This window comes from Heterodontus francisci, chromosome 49 (genome assembly GCF_036365525.1).
Source record: "Heterodontus francisci isolate sHetFra1 chromosome 49, sHetFra1.hap1, whole genome shotgun sequence".
In the NCBI taxonomy this organism is placed as follows: Eukaryota; Metazoa; Chordata; class Chondrichthyes; order Heterodontiformes; family Heterodontidae; genus Heterodontus; species Heterodontus francisci.
Window position 1 is genome coordinate 13024337 of NC_090419.1, and position 21054 is coordinate 13045390.

Genomic DNA, 21054 nt, shown 5'->3' on the forward strand with positions numbered 1-21054 from the left:
AGAGACGGGCACTGAATGCAATAGAGTCTGGCATTGAATACAATAGAGACTGGAACTGAATACAATAGAGACTGGCACTGAATACAATACAGTCTGGCATTGAATGCAATAGAGACTGGCACTGAATGCAATAGAGACTGGCACTGAATACAATAGAGACTGGCACTGAATACAATAGAGACTGGCACTAAATGCAATATAGACTGGCACTGAATACAATAGAGACTGGCACTGAATACAATACAGTCTGGCACTGAATACAATACAGTCTGGCATTGAATGCAACACAGTCTGGCACTGAATGCAATATAGTCTGGCACTGAATGCAATAGAGACTGGCACTGAATGCAATACAGTCTGGCATTGAATGCAATAGAGACTGGCACTGAATGCAATAGAGACTGGCACTGAATGCAATAGAGTCTTGCATTGAATACAATAGAGACTGGCACTGAATACAGTAGAGACTGGCACTGAATACAATACAGTCTGGCACTGAATACAATACAGTCTGGCATTGAATGCAATACAGTCTGGCACTAAATGCAATATAGACTGGCACTGAATGCAATAGAGACTGTCACTGAATGCAATAGAGACGGGCACTGAATGCAATACAGTCTGGCATTGAATGCAATAGAGACTGGATCTGAATGCAATAGAGACTGGCATTGAATGCAATACAGTCTTGCATTTTATACAATAGAGACTGACACTGAATGCAATACAGTCTGGTATTGAATGCAATAGAGACTGGTACTGAATACAATAGAGACTGGCATTGAATGCAATACAGTCGGGCATTGAATGCAATAGAGACTGGCACTGAATACAATACAGTCGGGCATTGAATGCAATAGAGATTGGCACTGTAAACAATACAGTCTGGCAATGAATACAATAGAGACTGACTGAGTGCAATAGAGACTGGCACTGAATGCAATAGACTGGCACTGAATACAATACAGTCTTGCATTGAATACTGTGGAGACTGGCACTGTAAGCAATACAGTCTGGCACTGAATGCAATAGAGACTGGCACTGTAAACAATACAGTCTTGCATTGAATACAATCGAGACTGACTTTGAGTGCAATAAAGACTGGCACTGAATGCAATAGAGACTGGCACTGAATACAATACAGTCTTGCATTGAATGCAATAGAGACTAGCACTGTGAACAATACAGTCTTGCAATGAATACAATACTGACTTTGAGTGCAATAGAGACTGGCTCTGAATACAATACAGTCTGGCATTGAATACAATAGAGACTGGCAATTAATACAATACAGTCTGGCATTGAATGCAACAGAGACTGGCATTGAATGCAACAGACTGGCCCTGAATGCAATAGAGACTGGTAATGAATACAATACAGTCTGGCATTGAATACAATAGAGACTGGCAATTAATACAATACAGTCTGGCATTGAATGCAACAGAGACTGGCATTGAATGCAACAGACTGGCCCTGAATGCAATAGAGACTGGCAATGAATACAATACAGTCTGGCATTGAATACAATAGAGACTGGCAATTAATACAATACAGTCTGGCACTGAATGCAACAGAGACTGGCATTAAATGCAACAGACTGGCCCTGAATGCAATAGAGACTGGCATTGAACACAATACAGTCTTGCATTGAATGCAATAGCGACTGGCACTCTAAGCAATACAGTCTGGCACTGAATGCAACAGAGACTGGCATTAAATGCAACAGACTGGCCCTGAATGCAATAGAGACTGGCATTAAATGCAACAGACTGGCCCTGAATGCAATAGAGACTGGCAATGAATACAATACAGTCTGGCACTGAATGCAATAGAGACTGGCCCTGAATGCAATAGAGACTGGCACTGAATACAATACAATCTGGCATTATAGGGACTGAGACTGGAATTGAAGATCATAGACTGGCCCTGAAGGTTGTGGGTGGGTTGCAGCCGGCTCTTGTGCACTCCTCCCCTGGCTTGGCTGAGACTCCTCGCCCGAGGCTTCAGCTGCTGTGAGGCCCAGCTCAGCCTGGGAAGCTGCCTGCAGGAAGAGGGTGGGGGAGGCGAGGGGGATCTGCCCCCCCTGCAGCATCCACAGCCACTACCTCTCCCTGCACTGGAGCCCGGGGCCCACCGCCTCTCCCCCTCTCTCCCATTTACCTTCACGATGCGCCGCGGCAGCCCAGCCATGTCCACCCGACTCGCAGCCAGACACATACAGTCTGGGAGCCGCTTCACAGTGGGGTGTGGGGGGGCCGACACAGCGCCATTGGCGGCCTGGAAGACCTGCCGGCGACCAGCGGTGGCACCGCCGCCCTGCCGACCGGAGGACCAGACTGCAGCCGGGAGGACCGCGGTCGCAGCGCCACCTGCTGATCGGAGGACCAAACTGCGTCTGGGCAGGACCGGCGGTGGCTGCGCCGCCTGCTGCTCGGAGGGCCAAACCGCAGCTGGGAGGACCGCGAAAGCAGCGCCGCCTGCTGCTCGGAGGGCCGGACTGCAGCTGGGAGGACCGCGGTCGCAGCGCATCCTGCTGCTGGGAGGATCAACTGCCGCTGAGAGGGCCGGATGTGGCGGCACCCCTCCCCGCTCCACCCCACCCCGGCCCGCTGCTGAGAGGACCGGCGGTGGCCGCACCGCCTGGTGCTTGGAGGACCGCACTGCATTTGGGAGGACCGGATTTGGCAGCACCTCTACACCCCCCTCCCCCCCCCACAAAACCCGCTGCTGTGAGGACCGGCGGTGACAGCGCCGCCTGATGCTCGGTGGACCGCACTGTCGCTGGGAGGACCGGCGGTGCTGAGAGGAGCGAACTCCAAGTGGGAGGACCTACCTGCCACAGGCCGAGGTATCACACCTGCTGGTGGGAGGACCAAACTGCAGGCGGGAGGACCAAACTGCCTCAGGCAGTGGCATCACTCCTAGGGGTGGGAGGACCAAACTGCTGGGGAAATCACAATCATAGAACGGCTGCAGCGCAGGAGGCCATTGGGCCCATCACATCCATGCCAGCTCTCTCCAAGAACAATTCACTTAGTCCCGTTTTCCCCACCCTCTCCCCATACCCCTGCAAACTTTTTTTTTCTTCAGATAATCATCCAATTCCCTTTGGAAAGTCACAATTGAATCCGCCGCTCAGACAGTGCATTCCAGATCCTAAGCACTTGCCGCGTAAAAAGGTTTTTCATGTTGCTGTTGCTTCTTTTACCCAAACAGCATTTTATACAGTTACATCCTCACTTCCTTATTCTGGTACCACCCCTACATCGAAGGAGGATTGGCCAGCGGCTCCGCAATTTCCACCCTTACTTCCTTCAGTATCCTCGGATGCATCCCATCTGGTCCTGGTGACTTATCAACTCTAAGCACAGCCAGTGTTTCTAATACCTCCTCTTTATCACTTTTTTTAGTCCATCTGGTGTCTCAATTACATCTGCTTTCACTAAGACTTTGGCCAGCATCTTCTTCCTTGGTAAAGACAGATGCAGATTACCCATCTCTGTCTCCATGCATAAATCCCTTTCTAGGTCCTTAATCAGCCCCACTCCTCCTTTTACTACTTATCTGCCTATAGAAGATCCTTTTATTTTAGCTGCCACTCTCTTCTCACACTCTCGCTTTTATGATCCTGTAGTTTTTTTTTCAGGAAGAATGCAATGTGCCTTTAAGGCTGGAAAAAGAGCCATACTGCATTAAAGCAGCAAGCTCTAAAGACTGTCAAAGAATGCATTCTCATTAGCTTGGATACAGCCACTCGGACTGAGCATCAAGAGATACATTTGTTACAATTTAATTTTGAGCTGGCTTATAGTGCAAACAGCCTGTTCTAACAGAGGACATAGACAGACAGCTGTGCATTAGCACCTGAAAAGAGCTCTCAGCTAATTTAAACTGAAGGAAGGGAAGTTACTGTGACAACCTTTTATCCCTCAAACATTCTGAAGCCAGATTGATTCTACTGAAAGTGGTTGCGAGTTGTTGATCTACTGTAGTCATCGCTGGAGAAGGAAAGCATCACTTACTGCTGGAATTAAGACTACGGACTGTTCTACTGTTGAAGAAACTTCTTTCTCCCCAGCAGATGGCTGAGGACTTCAAGCAATCTTGGACTTTTTTGTCTCCGGCAGGAACGTAAATTTGCAAGGATTCTAATTTTTCTATTTTAACTGTTGTTTAAATCTTAGGATTGTTTACAAATGTAGTTTTCCTAATTAAAATAGTTAATTTGTTGATTTAAAGACACCTGGTTTGATTAGCCTTATTCGGGGGTCAATAGATAATACAATTTGGCTGGGTCTTTAATTTGGAAAGTTTAAAATGATATGTTAGGCGATCTGTGAAGGGACGGGACTGAATTAACAGTGCATTTCTCCCACCACAATCAGAATCGTATATTTTGATTGGGGGCTTTGACTGGAGCGGTCAACCATAACACTTTACTTCTCATGTTTTTTCACTCTGATATTCAGCCTGGTTCTCAATTGTATTACCCACCTGACATGTGTCATATGCACCCTGTTTCTGCTTCATCTTACTCTCTACCTCTTTCGCCATCCAGGGAGCTCTGGATCAGTTCGCCCGACCTTTCCCCCTTGTGAGACATGTGACCAAAAAAAACACTAAATATTCAGTTCTTCCTCACCACTGTGGGAAGCATGTGGCTTAACAATCAGCATTTACGATTCCTTTAATTCAGAAAGTGTCAGCATTTCACAATTTTGGAGACACTCCCTTAACAGTGCAAGATCATAGAAATAGGAGTAGGCCATTCAGCCCATCGAGCATGCTCCGCCATTCAATAAGATCATGACTGATATGACAGCGGCCTCGACTCCACTTTCATACCTGCCACCCCCACCCACCGATAACCCTCGACTCCAGGGGAAACATCCTCTCAGCATCTACCCTGTCAAGCCCCCTCAGAACCTTGTTTCAATAAAATCACCTCTTTCTTCTAAACTCCGATGGGCGTAGGCTCAACCTTTCCTCATAAGACAACCCCTTCATCACAGGAATCGGCCCAGTGAACCTTCTGTGAACTTCCTCCAATGCAAGTATATCCCTCTTTAAATAAGGAGACCAAAACTGTACATGGTACTCTAGGTGCGGTCTCACCAATGCCTTGTTCAGTTGGAACAAGACTTCCCTACTTTTAAAGTCCATTCCCTCTTGCAATAAAGGCCAACATTCCATTTGCCTTCCAAATGACTTGCACACTACTTTTTTTGATTCGCGTACAAGGACACACAGGTCCCACAGTTCCACAGCATTCTGTAGTTTCTTTCCTGTAAATATTTTGCATTTCTACACTTCCCAAAGTGGATAACGTCATTTTCCCAATTATACTCCATCTGCCAAATTTTCACCCACTCACTTACCTATCGATCTCTTTGCAGACTCCTCACAACTTGCTTTCTGACCTATCTTTGTAGCCTCACATTTGGCTACAATACACTCAATCCCTTCATCCAAGTCATTAATATAGATCATAAAGAGTTGAGGACCCAGCACTGATCCCCATGACAACTTGAAAGTGCTCCATTTACCCCGACTCTTTCCTGTTAGCTAGCCCATCCTCTATCCATGCAAATGTATCACCCCCAACACCATGAACTCTCATCCTGTGTAGTAATCTTTTGTGTGGCACCTTATCAAACACCTTTTGGAATCCAAATACGCTACATCTACCAGTTCTCCTTTACCCGCACATTACATCCTCAAAGAACTCCAATAAATTTGTCAAACACGACTTCCCTTTCATAAAACCATGGTGGCTCTGCCGGATTAGAAAATCATAATACAAAGGTCCCGCTATTACCTCCTTTTTAGTGGATTCTAACATTTTCCCAATGACAGATGTTGGGAAACTGTCAGCCAGTTAGCCTCCTTTCTTGAGTAGAGGTGTTACATTTGCAGTTTTCCCAATCCACTGGGACCTTTCGAAGATTACAACCAATGCTTCCACTATCGCTGCAGCCACTTCTTTTCAGACCCTAGGATGCAGGCCATCAGGTCCAGGGGGACTGGTCAGCCTTTAGTCCAGTTAGTTTTCCTAGTACTTTTGCCTCTAGTGATATTTTTAAGTTCCTCCATCCCTTTTGCCTCAAGTTTCACAAAATACTTGTTCAAAGTCTCCGCCATTTCCTTGTTTCCCATTAATACCCCAGTCACATCCTCTAAAAGACGAACACTTACTTTAGCTACTCTCTTACTTTTCACATACTTGTAAAAGCTCTTAGGGTCTGGATTTATCTTTCTTGCTAGTTTGCTCTCAATCATCCCCTGCTTGTTTTTAAAACTTTCCCCAATCTTCTGGCCTACCATTAATCTGTGCAGCATTGTACACCTTATCTTTCAGTTTGATACCATCCTTAATTTGTTTACCACGGATGGCACATCTTCAGTCTTTCTTCCTCAATGGAAGATATCTTTAAGTTATGAAATATCTCTTTAAACGTCTGCCACTGCTTCTCTACTATCCTACTTTTAAATTTATTTTCCTAGTCCACCTTAGCCAACTTTGTTTTCGTACCCTTGTAACTGCCTTTATTTAGGTTTAAGACACTCATTTCAGACACGAACTTCTCACCCTCAAACGGAACGTGAAATTCTATTGTTATGATCACTCTTGCCCAAGAGGATCCTTTACTGAGGTCACTTATTAATCTCCTCATTACACATTACCAGGTCTAAAATAGCCTGCTCCTGAGTTGGTTCCAGAATGTATTTGTTTTAAGAACCTGTCCCTAATATGCTATCCTCCAGGCTATCTCTGCCAATTTGATTAATCCGATCTATATGACTATTAAAATCACCCACTATCACATTTCCTGCAAGCCCCCATTATAACTCGATTTATTTTCAGTCCTACAGCATAGTTACTGTTAAGGGAGAGTGGGGGGCCCTATAAACTACTCCCACTAGTGCATGCAATGATGTTCGAGAGACAGGTTTGATATGTAATGCACACTCCTGTACCCACTGTGGTCAATGTGGAATGCATCATTTATTAATTTGGATATGTTCATTACAAAGACATTTATTGAAATACAATCAATCAGAGCAGCACAGCATCAGTCTGATTCCAGGCCATAATAAGAAGTGTTCAGAACCTCACACCTACCACGCATTTCAAACTGCATGAGGGATACACTGAAACAATCTAACCCCGTCCCGATTTCTCCTCTTCTGAAGGTTTTGATTCTGGTTGGCGTACGGCCGCATGGGAGCCAACCGAGCCCCCCCCCCCCCCTTCTCGCGCAGGTCCTCTGGCACCAGCCACCCTCCAGGATGGCACTGGGGCGCAGGCTCAATACAAAAAGGGTCAAGTGGAACCAAGCTCGGGTCAAAGGTTGCAGCAAGGAGAGGACAGAGACCAACCACAATTGGACTCAATGGCACAGGCCAAGGCTGGAGGGGCCTCCTCCTGCCCCTGGCAGGGAGGAAGTATTTTCGCCCTCTTGGCCCCAGAAACCCTACAGGCAAAGGCCCCCCCCCGCCCCCGAGAGGAAGCAGTTGCATAGGTGGCTTGTTTGCTTGACCGGTTAAAAATAAAAATAAAAAAAGTCGAGTTTCAGAGGAGCAAAGACCATGGTGGCACCGTTGAGAGAGACTGGGGCAGTACGAGTCGTGGTAGTTGACCTCAATAAAAGAGAAACGAGCCACAGGAATGAGACAGGCACATTGGTGGACGGCCGAGAGGCTCCGAGGCCAACTGTGTCCTGATGGCCAGGGGGCCGCGTGTCGTGTTGCAGATCCCAGGGCCCCAGCGAGGATTGGGCAGCAGGTGTGAGAGGGCAGGAGGAAAGACAGGACAGTCCCCGCTGCCCGCCTTCCCTCATGCAGCCTTGGACTTGCCACTGGCGCGGGGGCACTCCAGGTCGACCGCTCGCTGTGCCCGGCTGAGGTTGACCCAGGCGTCCAGGATGAGGATGCTCGGGATGACAATCCAGAGCGAATTCATGAAGATAAAGTAGAACCAGAAATACAAAGGGTGCCCGAGATCACTGTGGCTGAAGCCGTCTCGGTATTCAGTGTAGAAGTAGAGCACATCACCGTAGAGCTGGCCTGCGGAGAGAGGACAACAGTGAAACTGAAGGTACAGCATGGGGTCAGATGGAGAGTAAAGCTCCCACTACGCTGCTCAGTCCCAGATCCCAGCAGTAGTATGGGAGCAAGGTCGCGACTGTGAAACTGCACTGGCACGGAGGACGCAAACTCTCAGTCCGTGCATCAATCAGTGGCCCCAACAATGCTCCTCCAACCAGGGAGTCAAAATCGGCAACTGAAACCTCGGGGGTCTTACCCAGGGAGACGATAAGTTGCAGGACAAAACGGTACGGCTTATTCTGCAGGAAAGCCACAACAGTCCAGGCACTCAGCGGACCCCAGGTCCACGCGGTAATGGTCTCCATGCACACTGTGAAGTTGTCAGCACTGCAGAGAGTGAAAGATTAAAAAAAAAAATAGCATAACTAGGAAAGATCTCTCATCATCTTTGTGGTACAATTCTCTGCTATATTTCCTGTCCTTTCAGGGTGGACTCAATCAATTTTTTTTTTTGTATATAAACGGTTATGTTCTGATCGCTATTGCCTAGATGCTCCTCTATGCTGACTTTTCTCATCAGCTCTAGTTCGCAGCACCCAACAGCAATTCCTCCCTTGTTGGGCTTATGTGCTGTCTAAGAAAACAGTTTGAATTGTTGCACAGCGGTCACATTACTGGACTGGTAATTCAGAGTCCCGATTAGAGATCTGGAGACACGAGTTCAAATCCCACCACGGCAGCTGGGAGCAATTTAAATTCAATTAAACAAATCTGAAATAAAGTTAGTGACTACAAAAACTACCTGACTGGCATACAAAACCCAGCTGGTTCACTCATCCTTTAGGGAAGGAAATCTGCTGTCCTTTCCCGGTCTGGCCAGTGTGTGACTCCTGACCCACAGCAATGCGGTTGACTCTTAACTACCTTCTGAAATGGTACAGTGTCAAGGACAATTAGAGATGGGCAAGAAAATGCTCGACTTGCCAGCGACACCCAAATCCCAAGAAGGATTTTTTTTTTTTTATACAGTATAAATTTGCCACTTTCCCTTACACAGGCATTCTTGCGGATTGTCCTGATGAGAGCAAGACGGAAATCTTCGCCAGGTCTCCATTTTCAGCAATACTCACATGCAAGTTTCGTGTACTCACGTGACATATCTGCTGTCGCCCTTGGCGTACTCCTTCCCTGTAGGCAAGCAGAGCAGGAGGCATGATTAAAGAGGGACTTCCGAAGCAGCCGGAACAGTGATAACCACTCACCTCACAAAGTCGGGACTCTTCCCTCCTGCCTGCTCCCACCCCACCCTCCATATCCCCATTTTTCCCTGTCCCCCCCCCTCCCCCCCCAGTAATGCCATGTCCAAGCCTCAGAGCTGCTCCAACCCCACATTCCTCCTTATTCCCCAACATTCCCAAACTTTCCAACCCCCCCCACCCTTCCCAATCAGTTTCATTCCCTTACTTCAACTGTTAGCCCCACCCCTCCCTTCCCTTCCCCAGAGACTCGCCCACCCGCTGTGCCCCACCCCTAGAGCCCCACCCTCTCCCCAAAGCACCGCCCCATTCACTATGCCCTGCCACCTCCCTTTTCCCCAGAGCCCCACCCACTCGCTGTGCCACACCCCTCCCTTCCCCTTGAGCCCTGCCCACTCGATATGCCCCGCCCCCTCCTTTCCCTCAGGAGCCCGCCCACTCGCTGTGTCCCGCCTCTCCCCGAAGCTCCGCCCACTCACTATGTCCCGCCCTTTCCCCTTGAGCCCCGCCCACTCTGACCCGCCCCAGAGCCCTGCCCACTCCCCTTCTCCTGGAGCCCCCGCGCATTCTGACCGGTCCCCTCCCCCACTCACAGAGCTGCGACAGGAATGCCTGGTCCCCGGGGATCTGCCGGTACTTGAGGCTGAACCAGCCCTCGATCACGCCGTGGATGAAGGCGCAGACGGCGAACCAGCAGACGGCGAGCCGGCGGGCGGCCCCGAGCCGGCGGCCCCCCCGGCCGCTCAGCAGCCAGGTGGCGGCCAGCAGCGCGCCGGACACCGCGAACAGGAAGGCCAAGATGCTCCAGACCGACCGCTCATTGCTGCGGTAACCGGGCAGCCGCAGGTCCCGCGGCCAGTACGGGTGCGTCTCCCTCCCGGACCCCAAGCCTCCCATTATGGGCGGCGATTGAGCGGCTTGCAGGCTCCGCCCGCACCTTTTATACCCCGGCACCAACCCTCGTCCGATTGGTAACCGGCCCCGGCCAATTAAACCCGCCCGCTTCGCACGACGGACCAATCACTGCGGGAGCCAGCGCGGTGGCCGCCGCCCTCCCCCCCCCCACCACGTGGCCCCGGTGACCTCAGCGACTGGGCGGATCCCATCCGCGCACCGCACGCGCCACCCTGGTCCGATTGCCCCGATTGGTTCGGAGTCGTCACATCATCCAGCGATTGGTGAGACCGTGCTGATTGACAAGGCTGCCCAGCGGACCAATCGCGGCCTGGTCCAGCCCTCCCACCTGTCCCGCCCCTCTGGTCCATGGACTCTCAGTTGGACTTGGTTTGGAGTTCTACACTATCCCCCTCACAGTTTGCAATGTTCCCAAGTCTTGTATCATCCACAAATTTTGAAATTGTGCCCTGTACGCCGAGGTCTAGGTCATTAATATATTTCAGGAGCAGCAGGGGTGCCAATGCTGATCGTTGGGGAGCTCCACTGGAAACCTTCCGCCAGTCGGAAAAACATCCATTAATCACTACTTTCTGTTTCCTGTCGCTCGGCCAACTTCGTATCCATGTCCCTTTTATTCCATGATCTATGACTTTGCTCACAAGTCTGTTATGTGGCGCTTTATCAAATGCTTTTTGAAAGTCTAGGTACACCACATCAACAGCATTACCCTCATCAGTCTTCTCAAAAGACTCCAGCAAGTTAGGTAAAGACGATTTGCCCTTCACAAATCCGTGCTGGCTTTCTCTGATTAACCCGCGCTTGCCCAAGTGACTATTAATTTTGTCCCGCATTATCCGTTTCCAGAAGCTTCCCCACCACCGGGCTTCAACTGACTGGCCTGCAGTTGATTGACTTATCTTTACACCCTTTTTTGAACCAGTTGTAATTCTCCAGTCCTTTGGTACCACCCCAAATCGAAGGAAGACTGGAAAATTATGGCCAATGTCTCTGCAATTTCCACTCTCGCTTCCCTCATTATCCTTGGATGCATCTCATCCGGTCCTGGTGCCTTATCAACTTTAAGTACTGCCAGCCGATCCAATACCCCCTCCTTCTCAATTTTAAACCTTTCAGGTGTCTGAATTACCTTCTCTGGACTTAACTAGACTAGCTATATAAATTCTGTAGCTACAAGAGCAGGTCAGAGGCTAGGAATTCTGCAGCAAGTAACTCACCTCCTGACCGCCATCTACAAGTCAGGAGTGTGATGGAATGCTCTCCGTCTGCCTCGATGAGTAAAGCTGAGTCAAAGAGGTGGGTTTTAAGGAGTGTCTTAAAGGAGGAGAGAGGGGCGGAGAGGTTTCGGGAGGGAATTCCAGAGCTTAGGAGCCCCGGGTAGCTGAAGGCACGGCCGCCAATGGTGGAGCGATGGGAATCAGGGGATGGTCAAGAGGCCGGAATTGGAGGAGCGCAGAGATCTCGGAGGGTTCGTAGGGGCTGGAGGTGGTTACAGTGGTAGGGAGGGAGGACGTGGACAGATCTGAAAAGAAGGATAAAAAATTTTTATTTGAAGCGTCACTTAAGCTGGAGCCAGTGTAGGTTAACGTTTCTGTGCAGTACGTCTTTATGACTCTACAACTCTAATCCTAGAAAGTTTACAGCACAGACAGAGACCACTTGGCCCATCGTGTCTGTGCCAGCCAAAAAATGAGCCACCCAGCCTAATCCCACCCTCCAGCAGGTTACGGCACCTGAGGTGCGTTTCCATACACCTTTTAAATGAGCTGAGGATTTCTGCCTCTACTACCCTTTCAGGCAGTGAGTTCCAGAACCCCCCACCACCCTCTGGGTGAAAAAATCTTTCCTCATCTCCCCCCTATCCTACCAATCACTTTAAATCTATGCCCCCTAGTCATTGACCTCTCGGCTAAGGCATATATGTCCTTCACCTCCACTCTATCCAGGCCCCTCACAATTTTGTACATTTCAATCAGATCTCCCCCTCAGCCTTCTCTGTTCCAAGGAGAACAACCCCAGCCTATCCAGTCTTTCATAAGAACATAAGAACTCGGAGCAGGAGTAGGCAATTCAGCCCCTCGAGCCTGCTCCGCCATTCAATACGATCATGGCTGATCTCATCTCGGCCTCAACTCCACTTTACTGCCCATTCTCCATAATCCTTCAACCCAATACTAATTAAAAATCTGTCTCCTCCTTAAATTTACTCAATGTCCCGGCATCCACCGCACTCTGGGGTAGTGAATTCCACAGACTCAGGAACCTTTGAGAGAAGTAATCTCTCCTCATCTCTGTTTTAAATCTGCTACCCCTTATCCTAAAAATATGACCTCTCGTTCTAGATTGCCCCACCAGAGGAAACATCCTCTCTACATCTACTTAGTCAATCCCCTTAATTATCTTATATACCTCAATTAGATCTCCTCTCATTCTTCCAAACTCTAGAGAGTAAAGGCCTAAACTGCTCAATCTCTCTTCATAAGGCAAACCCCTCATCTCTGGAATCAATCTAGTGAACCTCCTCTGAACTGCCTCCAATGCAACTACCTCACTCCTCAAGTAAGGGGACCAAAACTGTACACAATACTCCAGGTGCGGTCTCACTAATGCCTTATACAGTTGCAGCAACACTCCCCTACTTTTTATACTCCTTTTTATTCCTTTAGCAATAAATGCCAAAATTCCATTTGCCTTCCTTATTACCTGCTGTACCTGCATCCAAGTCATTAATATAGATTGTAAATAGTTGGGGCCCGAGGACCAAACCCTGTGGCACCCCACTAGTTACATCTTGCCAACCAGAAAAAGACCCATTTATCCCGACTGTTTTCTGTTGGTGAGCCAATCCTCTATCCAAGCTAATAAATTGCCCCTAACCCCATGTGATCTGACCTTTTGTGTGGCACCTTATCAAATGCCTTCTGGAAGTCCAGATATACTACATCTACAGGATCCCCATTATTTTTATTTTATTCTATTTAGAGATACAGCACTGAAACAGGCCCTTCGGCTCACCGAGTCTGTGCCAACCAACAACCACCCATTTATACTAACCCTACAGTAATCCCATATTCCCTATCACCTCCCTACACTAGGGCCAATTTACAACGGCCAATTTACCTATCACCTGCAAGTCTTTTGGATGTGGGAGGAAACCGGAGCACCCGGCGAAAACCCACGCAGACACAGGGAGAACTTGCAAACTCCGCACAGGCAGTACCCAGAATTGAACCCGGGTCGCTGGAGCTGTGAGGCTGCGGTGCTAACCACTGCGCCACTGTGCGATTCGCCAGGACTCTGGTCCGAGCATGATTCAGGTGGAGCCCGTCCCATCGGAACAGCTCCCTCCTTCCCCAGTCCTGGTGCCAATGTCCCACGAATTCGAACCCATTTCTCCCACACTAATCTTTGAGCCACGCATTTACCTCTTCAATCTTGTTGACCCTTTGCCAATTTGCTCGTGGCTCAGGTAGTAATCCGGAGATGATTACCTTTTTGGTTCTGCTTTTTAATTTAGCCCCTAGCTGCTCATATTCCCTCAGCAGAACCTATTCCCTCGTTCTACCTATATCATTGGTATCTACGTGGACCACGACAACTGGATCTTTCCCCTCTCACTCCAAGTTCCTCTGCAGCCTAGATGAGATATCCTGAACCCTGACACCAGGTAGGCAACAGAGCCTTTGGGACTCTCAATCCTGTCCACAGAGAACAGTGTCCACGCTCCGAACTATATTATCCCCGATTACGACTACATTTCTCTTTTCTCCCCCCACTTGAATGGCTCCCTGTACCACGGTGCTGTGGTCAGTTTGCTCATCCTCCCTACAGTCCCTGCTCTCGTCCACAAGAATCTCGAACCTGTTGGACAAGGACACCTGCTGAGGCTCCTGCAGCACTATCTCCTGGATCCCTCTACCGGCCTCATTCATAGCCACACCCTCCTGTCCCTGACCACTGGCCGAATTCAAGGTGGTTAATCTAAGGGGTGTGACTGCCTCCTGAAACACAGCGTCCAGGTAACTCTCCCCCCTCCCTGATGTGTCGCAGTGTCCGAAGCTCAGACTCCAGCTCATCAACTCTGAGCCGGAGTTCCTCGAGCAGCCAACACTTGCTGCAGATGTGTTCACCAGGAACCACAATGGGGTCCACCAGCTCCCACATCATGCAGGTACAACACATCGCCTGGCCCTGCATCTCTATTTTATTTCATTAGATTTTAATTTGGTTTAAAATTTCCGAATGGTCTAGTTTTTTTAATCCGCTTTAGTTTTTATTTTATATACTAATAAATCGATCAAGTCTTACTCTATATTTGATTTTAATTAAATTTAATCTAAAAGCTTACCTGTATAGTCACCCCAGCGGCTCGCACTGTTGAATGTGATGTCACTCTGATTTGGTGCGCTTTTTTTTGCACCTCCTCTCCACGGGTTGCTCCTCTCTCTCTGTGCTGCATTTTTCCAGTCCTCACAACATCCTCATAAATCTCCTCCCCTCTCTAGTGCAATTACATCCTTTCTGTAATGAGGTGACCAGAACTACACACAGTACTCAAGTTGTGGCCTAACCAATGAGTTATACAGTTCCAGCATAACCTCCCTGGCTCTTGTATTCTATACCTCAACTAATAAAGGGAAGGATTCCATATGCCTTCTTAACCACCTTATCGACCTGTCCTGCTACCTTCAGGGATCTGTGGACATTCACTCCAAGGTCCCTCACTTCCTCTACACCTCTCAGTATTTTCCCATTAATCGTGCATTCCTTTGCCTTGTTTGATCTCCCCAAATGCATCACCTCACACTTCTCCAAGTTGAATACCATTTGCCACTTTTCTGCCCATCTGACCAGACCATCGATATCTTCCTGCAGCCTACAGCTATCCTCCTCGCTATCTACCACACGGCCAATTTTTGTGTCATCTGCAAACTTCTTGATTATGCCCCCAACATTAACGTCCAAATCATTAACATACACCACAAAAAGCAGGAGACCCGGTACTGAGCCCTGCGGAACACCACTGGAAACAGCCCTCCAGTCGCAAAAACACCCGTCAACAATCACCCTGTTTCCTGCCACTGAGCCAATTTTGTATCCACCTTGCTACATTTCCCTGGATCCCATGGGCTTTTATTTTTTTAACCAGTCTGCCATGTGGCACCTTGTCAAGAGCCTTGCTAAAATCCTTGTAGACCACATCAACTGCACTACCCTCATCTATCTTCCTTGTTACTTCTTCAAAAAAATCCAATCAAATTAGTCAGACAAGATCTCCCCTTTACAAATCCACGCTGACTATCCTTGACTAACCTGTGCCTTTCTAAGTGACAGTTTATCCTGTCTCTCAGAATCGATTCCAATAATTTGCCCACGACTGAGGTTAGACTGACTGGCCTGTAATTATTCGTTCTATCCCTCGCTCCCTTTTTTAAAGAGAGGTACAACGTTCGCAGTCTTCCAATCCTCCGGCACTGCACCCGTATCCAGTGAGGACTGGAAAATGATGGTCAGACCCTCTGCTATTTCCTCCCTGGCTTCTTCTCACAGCCTGGGGGGTGCATTTCATCCGGCCCTGGTTGATGTATCCACTTTCAAGGATGCTAATCCCATTCGTGCTTCCTTCCTCCCTCCCTATGTTTATCCCATTCCAATACTTCACACCCTTTCCCCCCTCCCCCCTCTTTCGTCACCGGCACAACTTGTCCAGCGCACACCTGGGCAGGTGTTCCGGCCCGGCGCCTGCGCAGGAAGCCCGGCGCTGCCGGCGCTCCGGCAGCGCGCCTGCGTCGTAGTAAGCCGCGGGGGCGCCGTCGCTCCGGCCGGACGCATGCGCAGCAAACCCCCTCCGTCGGCAGAGGGGTGGGGGCGTGGCCTCACTCGACCCCGCCTCCCCCCCAATCCCTCGTCGCATGCGCAGTGGCGAGCGTGGCGTACCCTTTTTCTGCCTCCCAGCCAAGCGGATAATGTCGGAGGTGGGACTGGGGTGAATTTGAACCGAGGGAGGAAGAGAGAAGTCGACGGTGGCTCTTTTCAAGGAGGTATATATATATATACATATAAAAAAAAAAGGTCCGGCTCCCTGCTGGTGTCCGGGAGTGAGGTGAAGCCTGCGGCCTGTAGGACCCGGATTTCCTCCCCCTCCCAGGACCTGGGGACAAGTGTTAAGGTCGTCCGGGCCACTGGGGGAAAAAAATCTCCATAGATTTCAACCAAACCTCGCCTGATGCACCCAGAGCCTTGCAAATGAGAGAATGCACCAAAAAAAACAGGGGTTACGGGGGTTAAATTGAAGCCAGAGGCCATGTGGATGATGCTGCAGAGAGAAAAATCCCATTTGTCAGCAGTGCATCGAGGATGCCAAAGACTGCAATGCTTGTGTGCCGTCCCCTACCCACACACAACCCCAGGACTGCACCCTGCTCAATATCAGCCACCCAGCTCCCTGCAACACAGTTCATGGCAATGTGGCAGCTGCAAGCTCCTGAGCTGTGTGTACGCCTGACGTCTGGGGCAGAGGTTGCCCGGTGGGTGCATTCTGCCCACCCCGAGTGCCCGGGTTGGCATGGCAGATCAGCTCCGTCCCCGTGCTGCCGCGCTGACTGCTCCAGTCGGCCTCCATGCCCCAGGGTTGTGGTGGGAGAGAGAGGGGGAAGTCAGCCAGGGTTCCTAGTCCCGATCATTGTGCGGGGACCACTGGGTTACAAGAGAGGGCGAATCAGTCAGGGTTCCTGCTCCTGATTGCTGTCCAGTGATCATTTTGCCCCATCCCCCTGGTGGATGAAGGTGGACCCAGTTGTGATGCCTGCTACAGTTCACTTGCCAGCTGCCATTTACCACCCCAGCCGCTGTCATGAAGAATGGACAGTTGCTGGAGGGCAAGGGGTGTATGAGGAACCCTAATTCAGGCACAGTAAGGGGAGCAACTGTGACAGTACGTTGTCACCTCCCACCCTCCACAACCTGACCCCACATATCAATCTTCCTTCTGATGTCAGCCATGGTGCAATGATGGGGGTTTGGGGTGGGGAGGGGGAGGGCCAGTAGTGCCTCTGAGTCAGACTTTGTGGGTTCGAGACCCGCTGCAGAGTCCATAGTCCGTGCAGATGCACCCAGTGTAGTACTGAGCCTCTGACGGTGCGGAGCTCCCTCAGTATGGAATCCAGCAAGCATTATCTGACAGGAAGGCTATTCGGGCAGGAGTGCGTGCCCTTGGACAGGAGCTCTGATCGCTCGATGCTTTGTGTTCCCGCAGGTCCGATGAATCTGGGGGTCTCAGCATGGCAGCATTCACGCGACAGGAGTTCTTCCACCAGCTGTCCAGAGGCTGCCTGCTTCCTACCGCCCAGCAGGGGATCGAGCAGGTCTGGCAACTTCTCCTCATCTGCCTCGCATGTCGGGTCTTGTGGAGGCTGGGTGAGTTGGGGGGGCTTCACCGTGTTGTGCGTGCGTTGGGCCTGTCATACGTGTCATGTTTGGACCTGGCTCCATCGTTTGATAACCCCTTCCTACCCCTTTAAGACATCCAAGGCATATCTCTCTCTGTCTCCCTCCCTTCCTCCCCCTACCTACCTCCCTCCCCGGAACCCGCTATCTCTCTGTCTCTGTTATTCTCCCTCTCCCATTTCTCACATTTTTCTTTGAAAAGCGTCTCGAATTAGTCAGGCTATTTGACTGCCGGGGCCATCACCGCCGGGCACGTTGCGTTGCTCATATGGCCAGTTTCTATGCTGTGAAATGCTCCGGGCTCGCGAGGTTTTGTTGCTTTTACGACTGGGGTGGGCGGAGTGCGCTGTTTATTCTAGTCCCACTTCTCCACAGGTCACAACGTATAATTACATTTTCCCAGTTACCAATACGGTCAATCATAGACTCTCTCTTTCCCAGAATAAAACACACCAACCAGGTTTCTTAAATAAATAACAAAATTATTGGTTTATTATAAAACGAGGCTTAACCAGTAATGAAGTAAAACCTAGACACCAAGATTGAAATATTAAAGTTCCTTTGTTATGTTAGCCCCTCACGCACACATGCATGGTTAACGGGAAAAATAAAAGGGATTTTTGTTTAGAGCTCTGTTACAGACAAAAAAAAAGACACTTGGGGCTGAATACTTGCTCGTTCTTGAAGAAACAGCTGATGAGGTATGTTGTGTTCCAAAACTGACATACAGTCTGGCCGCCGAGTACGCGTAGACGGGTCACTGGGATCTTTTAGAACAGATCCTCTCAGGCGGCGTTGAGAGTTAATTTAGCAGGCTTTTCTTCCAGGACAGGAGACGAGATGAGTTGATACAGTGGACTTCTTAGGGTCTTTGAGAGAGGTGCTGGAAAGCTGAGCTGGGTTGTGGTCTTCTCTCCTTCCTTGGGAATTCTCTTGCCTCCTTGGAAGTTCTCTTCCTTTTTCTGCAGGCTTTTTAAAGAGATGGAACAGGCTGGGCTGAGCCGGGGTTCTGTCCTTCAGTTTTATTTTTTAAAACTCCCAACCCCCGTTTAAACAGTTCGTTCCCGACTCCAAACAAGCCGGAAACAGAAAGTCCACCTTCTGACCTGTCACTTCTCTGCACACATCTCCCCACCACCCAGTTCCCAGGGTTTCTGTTCTATTTTTAACATGAGGCATGTGGCAACCAGTAAACTTTGTGTCAAACAGGTCCTTTCAGTGTTCTCTGATGACCCTCTTGGGGGGAGGGGGGAGGATGCGGGAAGAAATCTTCAGTTAACATATTTTTTGAGGAATTTGTAGTGAAATGCAAACAGAAGCACTTCGTAACATTATGTAGACGGGTTGAGACGACAGGCTGTTGGTGACGGTGTTTTCTATTCTCGTCCTTCCTCAGGTTTTCCGCTGTGGATGAAACATCTGAGCACGGTTGCCGGAGGGTTTTATTGCCTGCACTATTTCTTCCAGCTGCAGATGGTATGGGTGGTTTGCTGAGCCTCATGTGTTATATCGTCCTCTTCCTGTGCCGCCACTCACAGTATAAAGGTGTCTTCCTGTCGGTGACCATTCTCATCTACTTGCTCATGGGGTGAGTGTGCGTAACCTTAAACGTTCACTCCCGCCACCGTGGCGGCACTGTGTACCATCTACAAGATGCACTGCAGCAACTTGCCAAGGCTCCTGAGGCAGCGCCGCCCAAACCTGCGCGACTGCTACCACCTCGAAGGGTGAGGTCAGCAGGCGCATGGGGAACACCACCGCCTGCAAGTTCCCCTCCAAGCCACACACCAACCTGACTTGGAACTATATCGGCCATTCCTTCACTGTCGCTGGGTCATAATCCTGGAACTCCCTCCCTCGCAGCACTGAGGGTGTACCCACCCCACACGGACTGCAGCGGCTCAAGAAGGCGACTCACCACCACCTTCTCGAGGGATGGGCAACAAATGCTGGTCTTTCTGGCGACGCCCGCATCCCGGGAACGAATAAAAATAAACCTTGCTTCCAGCTGTCAGGATTTCCGCCCCCCCCCCCCCCCCGCCACCCCCCCGCGATCCCGTTTGACTGTCAACATGTGCACTTGTGAATTGCTATGTCAACAGTCACGGTGCGGTGGCAGCTTTCGGCCAGTAGGTGGCGCCGTAGAGGCCGGTCCATGAAGAGCAGTGTTCGGTGGAGAAGTGGGGGCTGGCATGGCCTCCGTTTTGCCGGGGTTGGCTTTGGTCGGGTGTTGCCTTGAGGCCGCAGACTCACTAACTTTGCCTCTCTGCGTTTCACAGGGAGATACATATGGTCGATACGGTCAGTTGGCACAAGATGCGAGGTGAGACCGAGTTGGCATCTGATCGTCAGTACCCGTGCGTAGGGCATGAAGATTCTGTGCGTCTGTGTGCGCGTGGATATATTGGGCACAAGTGACCAATAGCTCGGTTTTAAGCAGCGTCTGAAAGGAGGAGAGAGAGAGGCGGAGAGGTTTAGGGAGGGAATTCCAGAGCTTAGGGGCCCCGGGCAGCTGAAGGCACAACCGCCAACGGTGGAGCGATGGGAATCGGGGAACGCTCGGTGCGAGTTTGGACACTTGGGGGCAGCCGAGTTTCGGAGGAACTGAGGTTTGCAGAAGGTCCGCACTCGATTTCTGACCTTGCGACACTCCGAGTGTAGGTGTCCAGCTCTCGATGGTTCGTGGTGACTTTTCAAATCTGTGCGTGTCGAGTTGTCAACTTTGGAGGGGGGGCGTGGGGAAGGCGGTGGGGATACCTCTGTGAGCTGACCTGTTGTGTTTCTGTCATCCCGCACCTGCTCTCCACCCCCGAACCCGCTGCAGGAGCACAGATGATTGTCGCGATGAAAGCCATCTCGCTGGGGTTCGACCTCGACCAGGGCTCGGTCGGCGCGATGCCCTCCCAGTTGAATTTATGGGCTACATTTACTTTGTGGGGACGGTGATCTTTGGGCCCTGGATCAGCTTCAGCAGCTACCTGCAGGCGGTGGAGAGCAGAAGAATGGTGAGCGAAGGAAACTCATCTCTTTGAACTCTTTGTATTGTTTCATTTTTGGAACTGTTTTGTTAAGTATTTTTTTTTTTCCAGATTTTTATGAATAAAGTATGGTTTGGAAATAAAACAAAGGTCTGAGCCAAGGTGACATATCTGCTCCCTCCCTCTCTGCTGTTGCTGCATGGACACCTCTCCCTGTAGTGTGCTTGGTAATAACAGCGCAGACGGGGGTCCATTGGGCCCGTCTACCTGTGCTAGCCCTTTGGAAAAGCAGCCGAACTCAGTCCCACATTGTCCGACAGTGCGGAGCTCCCTCAGTAGTTGCACCAGGAATGTCAGTCTGCACGACCTGTCACCGGGCTTCGGAAGCAGTTAACTCCTCCAGGCCCGTA

The 21054-nt window shown here is 50.0% G+C and overlaps 3 protein-coding genes across 3 annotated transcripts in view; 1 reads left to right on the forward strand and 2 right to left on the reverse strand.

Moving 5' to 3' along the window:
• LOC137358421 (ubiquitin-conjugating enzyme E2 N) overlaps window positions 1-2311 on the reverse strand; it is a 61311-nt gene extending 59000 nt beyond the window's left edge. Inside the window, exon 1 of the mRNA XM_068024378.1 lies at window positions 2161-2311. Coding sequence (XP_067880479.1) covers window positions 2161-2217 — 57 coding nt within the window. The 5' untranslated portion in view covers window positions 2218-2311. The remainder of the gene's footprint in view (window positions 1-2160) is intronic.
• A 4640-nt stretch (window positions 2312-6951) lies between these two features.
• On the reverse strand, window positions 6952-10258 carry ebp (EBP cholestenol delta-isomerase). Its single transcript, XM_068024268.1, has 4 exons — window positions 9899-10258; window positions 9201-9237; window positions 8306-8436; window positions 6952-8067 (listed from the first exon to the last, which is right to left on the reverse strand). The coding sequence occupies exons 1-4, from the start codon at window positions 10200-10202 to the stop codon at window positions 7838-7840; spliced, it is 702 nt and encodes a 233-aa protein (XP_067880369.1). The 5' UTR covers window positions 10203-10258; the 3' UTR covers window positions 6952-7837.
• A 5841-nt stretch (window positions 10259-16099) lies between these two features.
• The window catches only part of LOC137358420 (protein-serine O-palmitoleoyltransferase porcupine-like), a 9790-nt gene continuing 4835 nt past the window's right edge, over window positions 16100-21054 (forward strand). The window contains 7 exon segments of the mRNA XM_068024377.1: window positions 16100-16261; window positions 17476-17636; window positions 19063-19149; window positions 19152-19254; window positions 19946-19989; window positions 20491-20565; window positions 20568-20697. Of these exon segments, the coding sequence (XP_067880478.1) occupies window positions 17501-17636; window positions 19063-19149; window positions 19152-19254; window positions 19946-19989; window positions 20491-20565; window positions 20568-20697 (575 nt within the window). The 5' untranslated portion in view covers window positions 16100-16261; window positions 17476-17500.

Coding starts and splice junctions, on each gene's coding strand:
- ebp (XM_068024268.1), bottom strand. CDS start 10,202: ATGGGAGGCTTGGGGTCCGGGAGGGAGACGCACCCGTACTGGCCGCGG. Junction 9,238..9,898: donor GGCATTCCTGTCGCAGCTCT/GTGAGTGGGGGA, acceptor GCTTGCCTACAG/GGAAGGAGTACGCCAAGGGC. Junction 8,437..9,200: donor GGCGACAGCAGATATGTCAC/GTGAGTACACGA, acceptor CACTCTCTGCAG/TGCTGACAACTTCACAGTGT.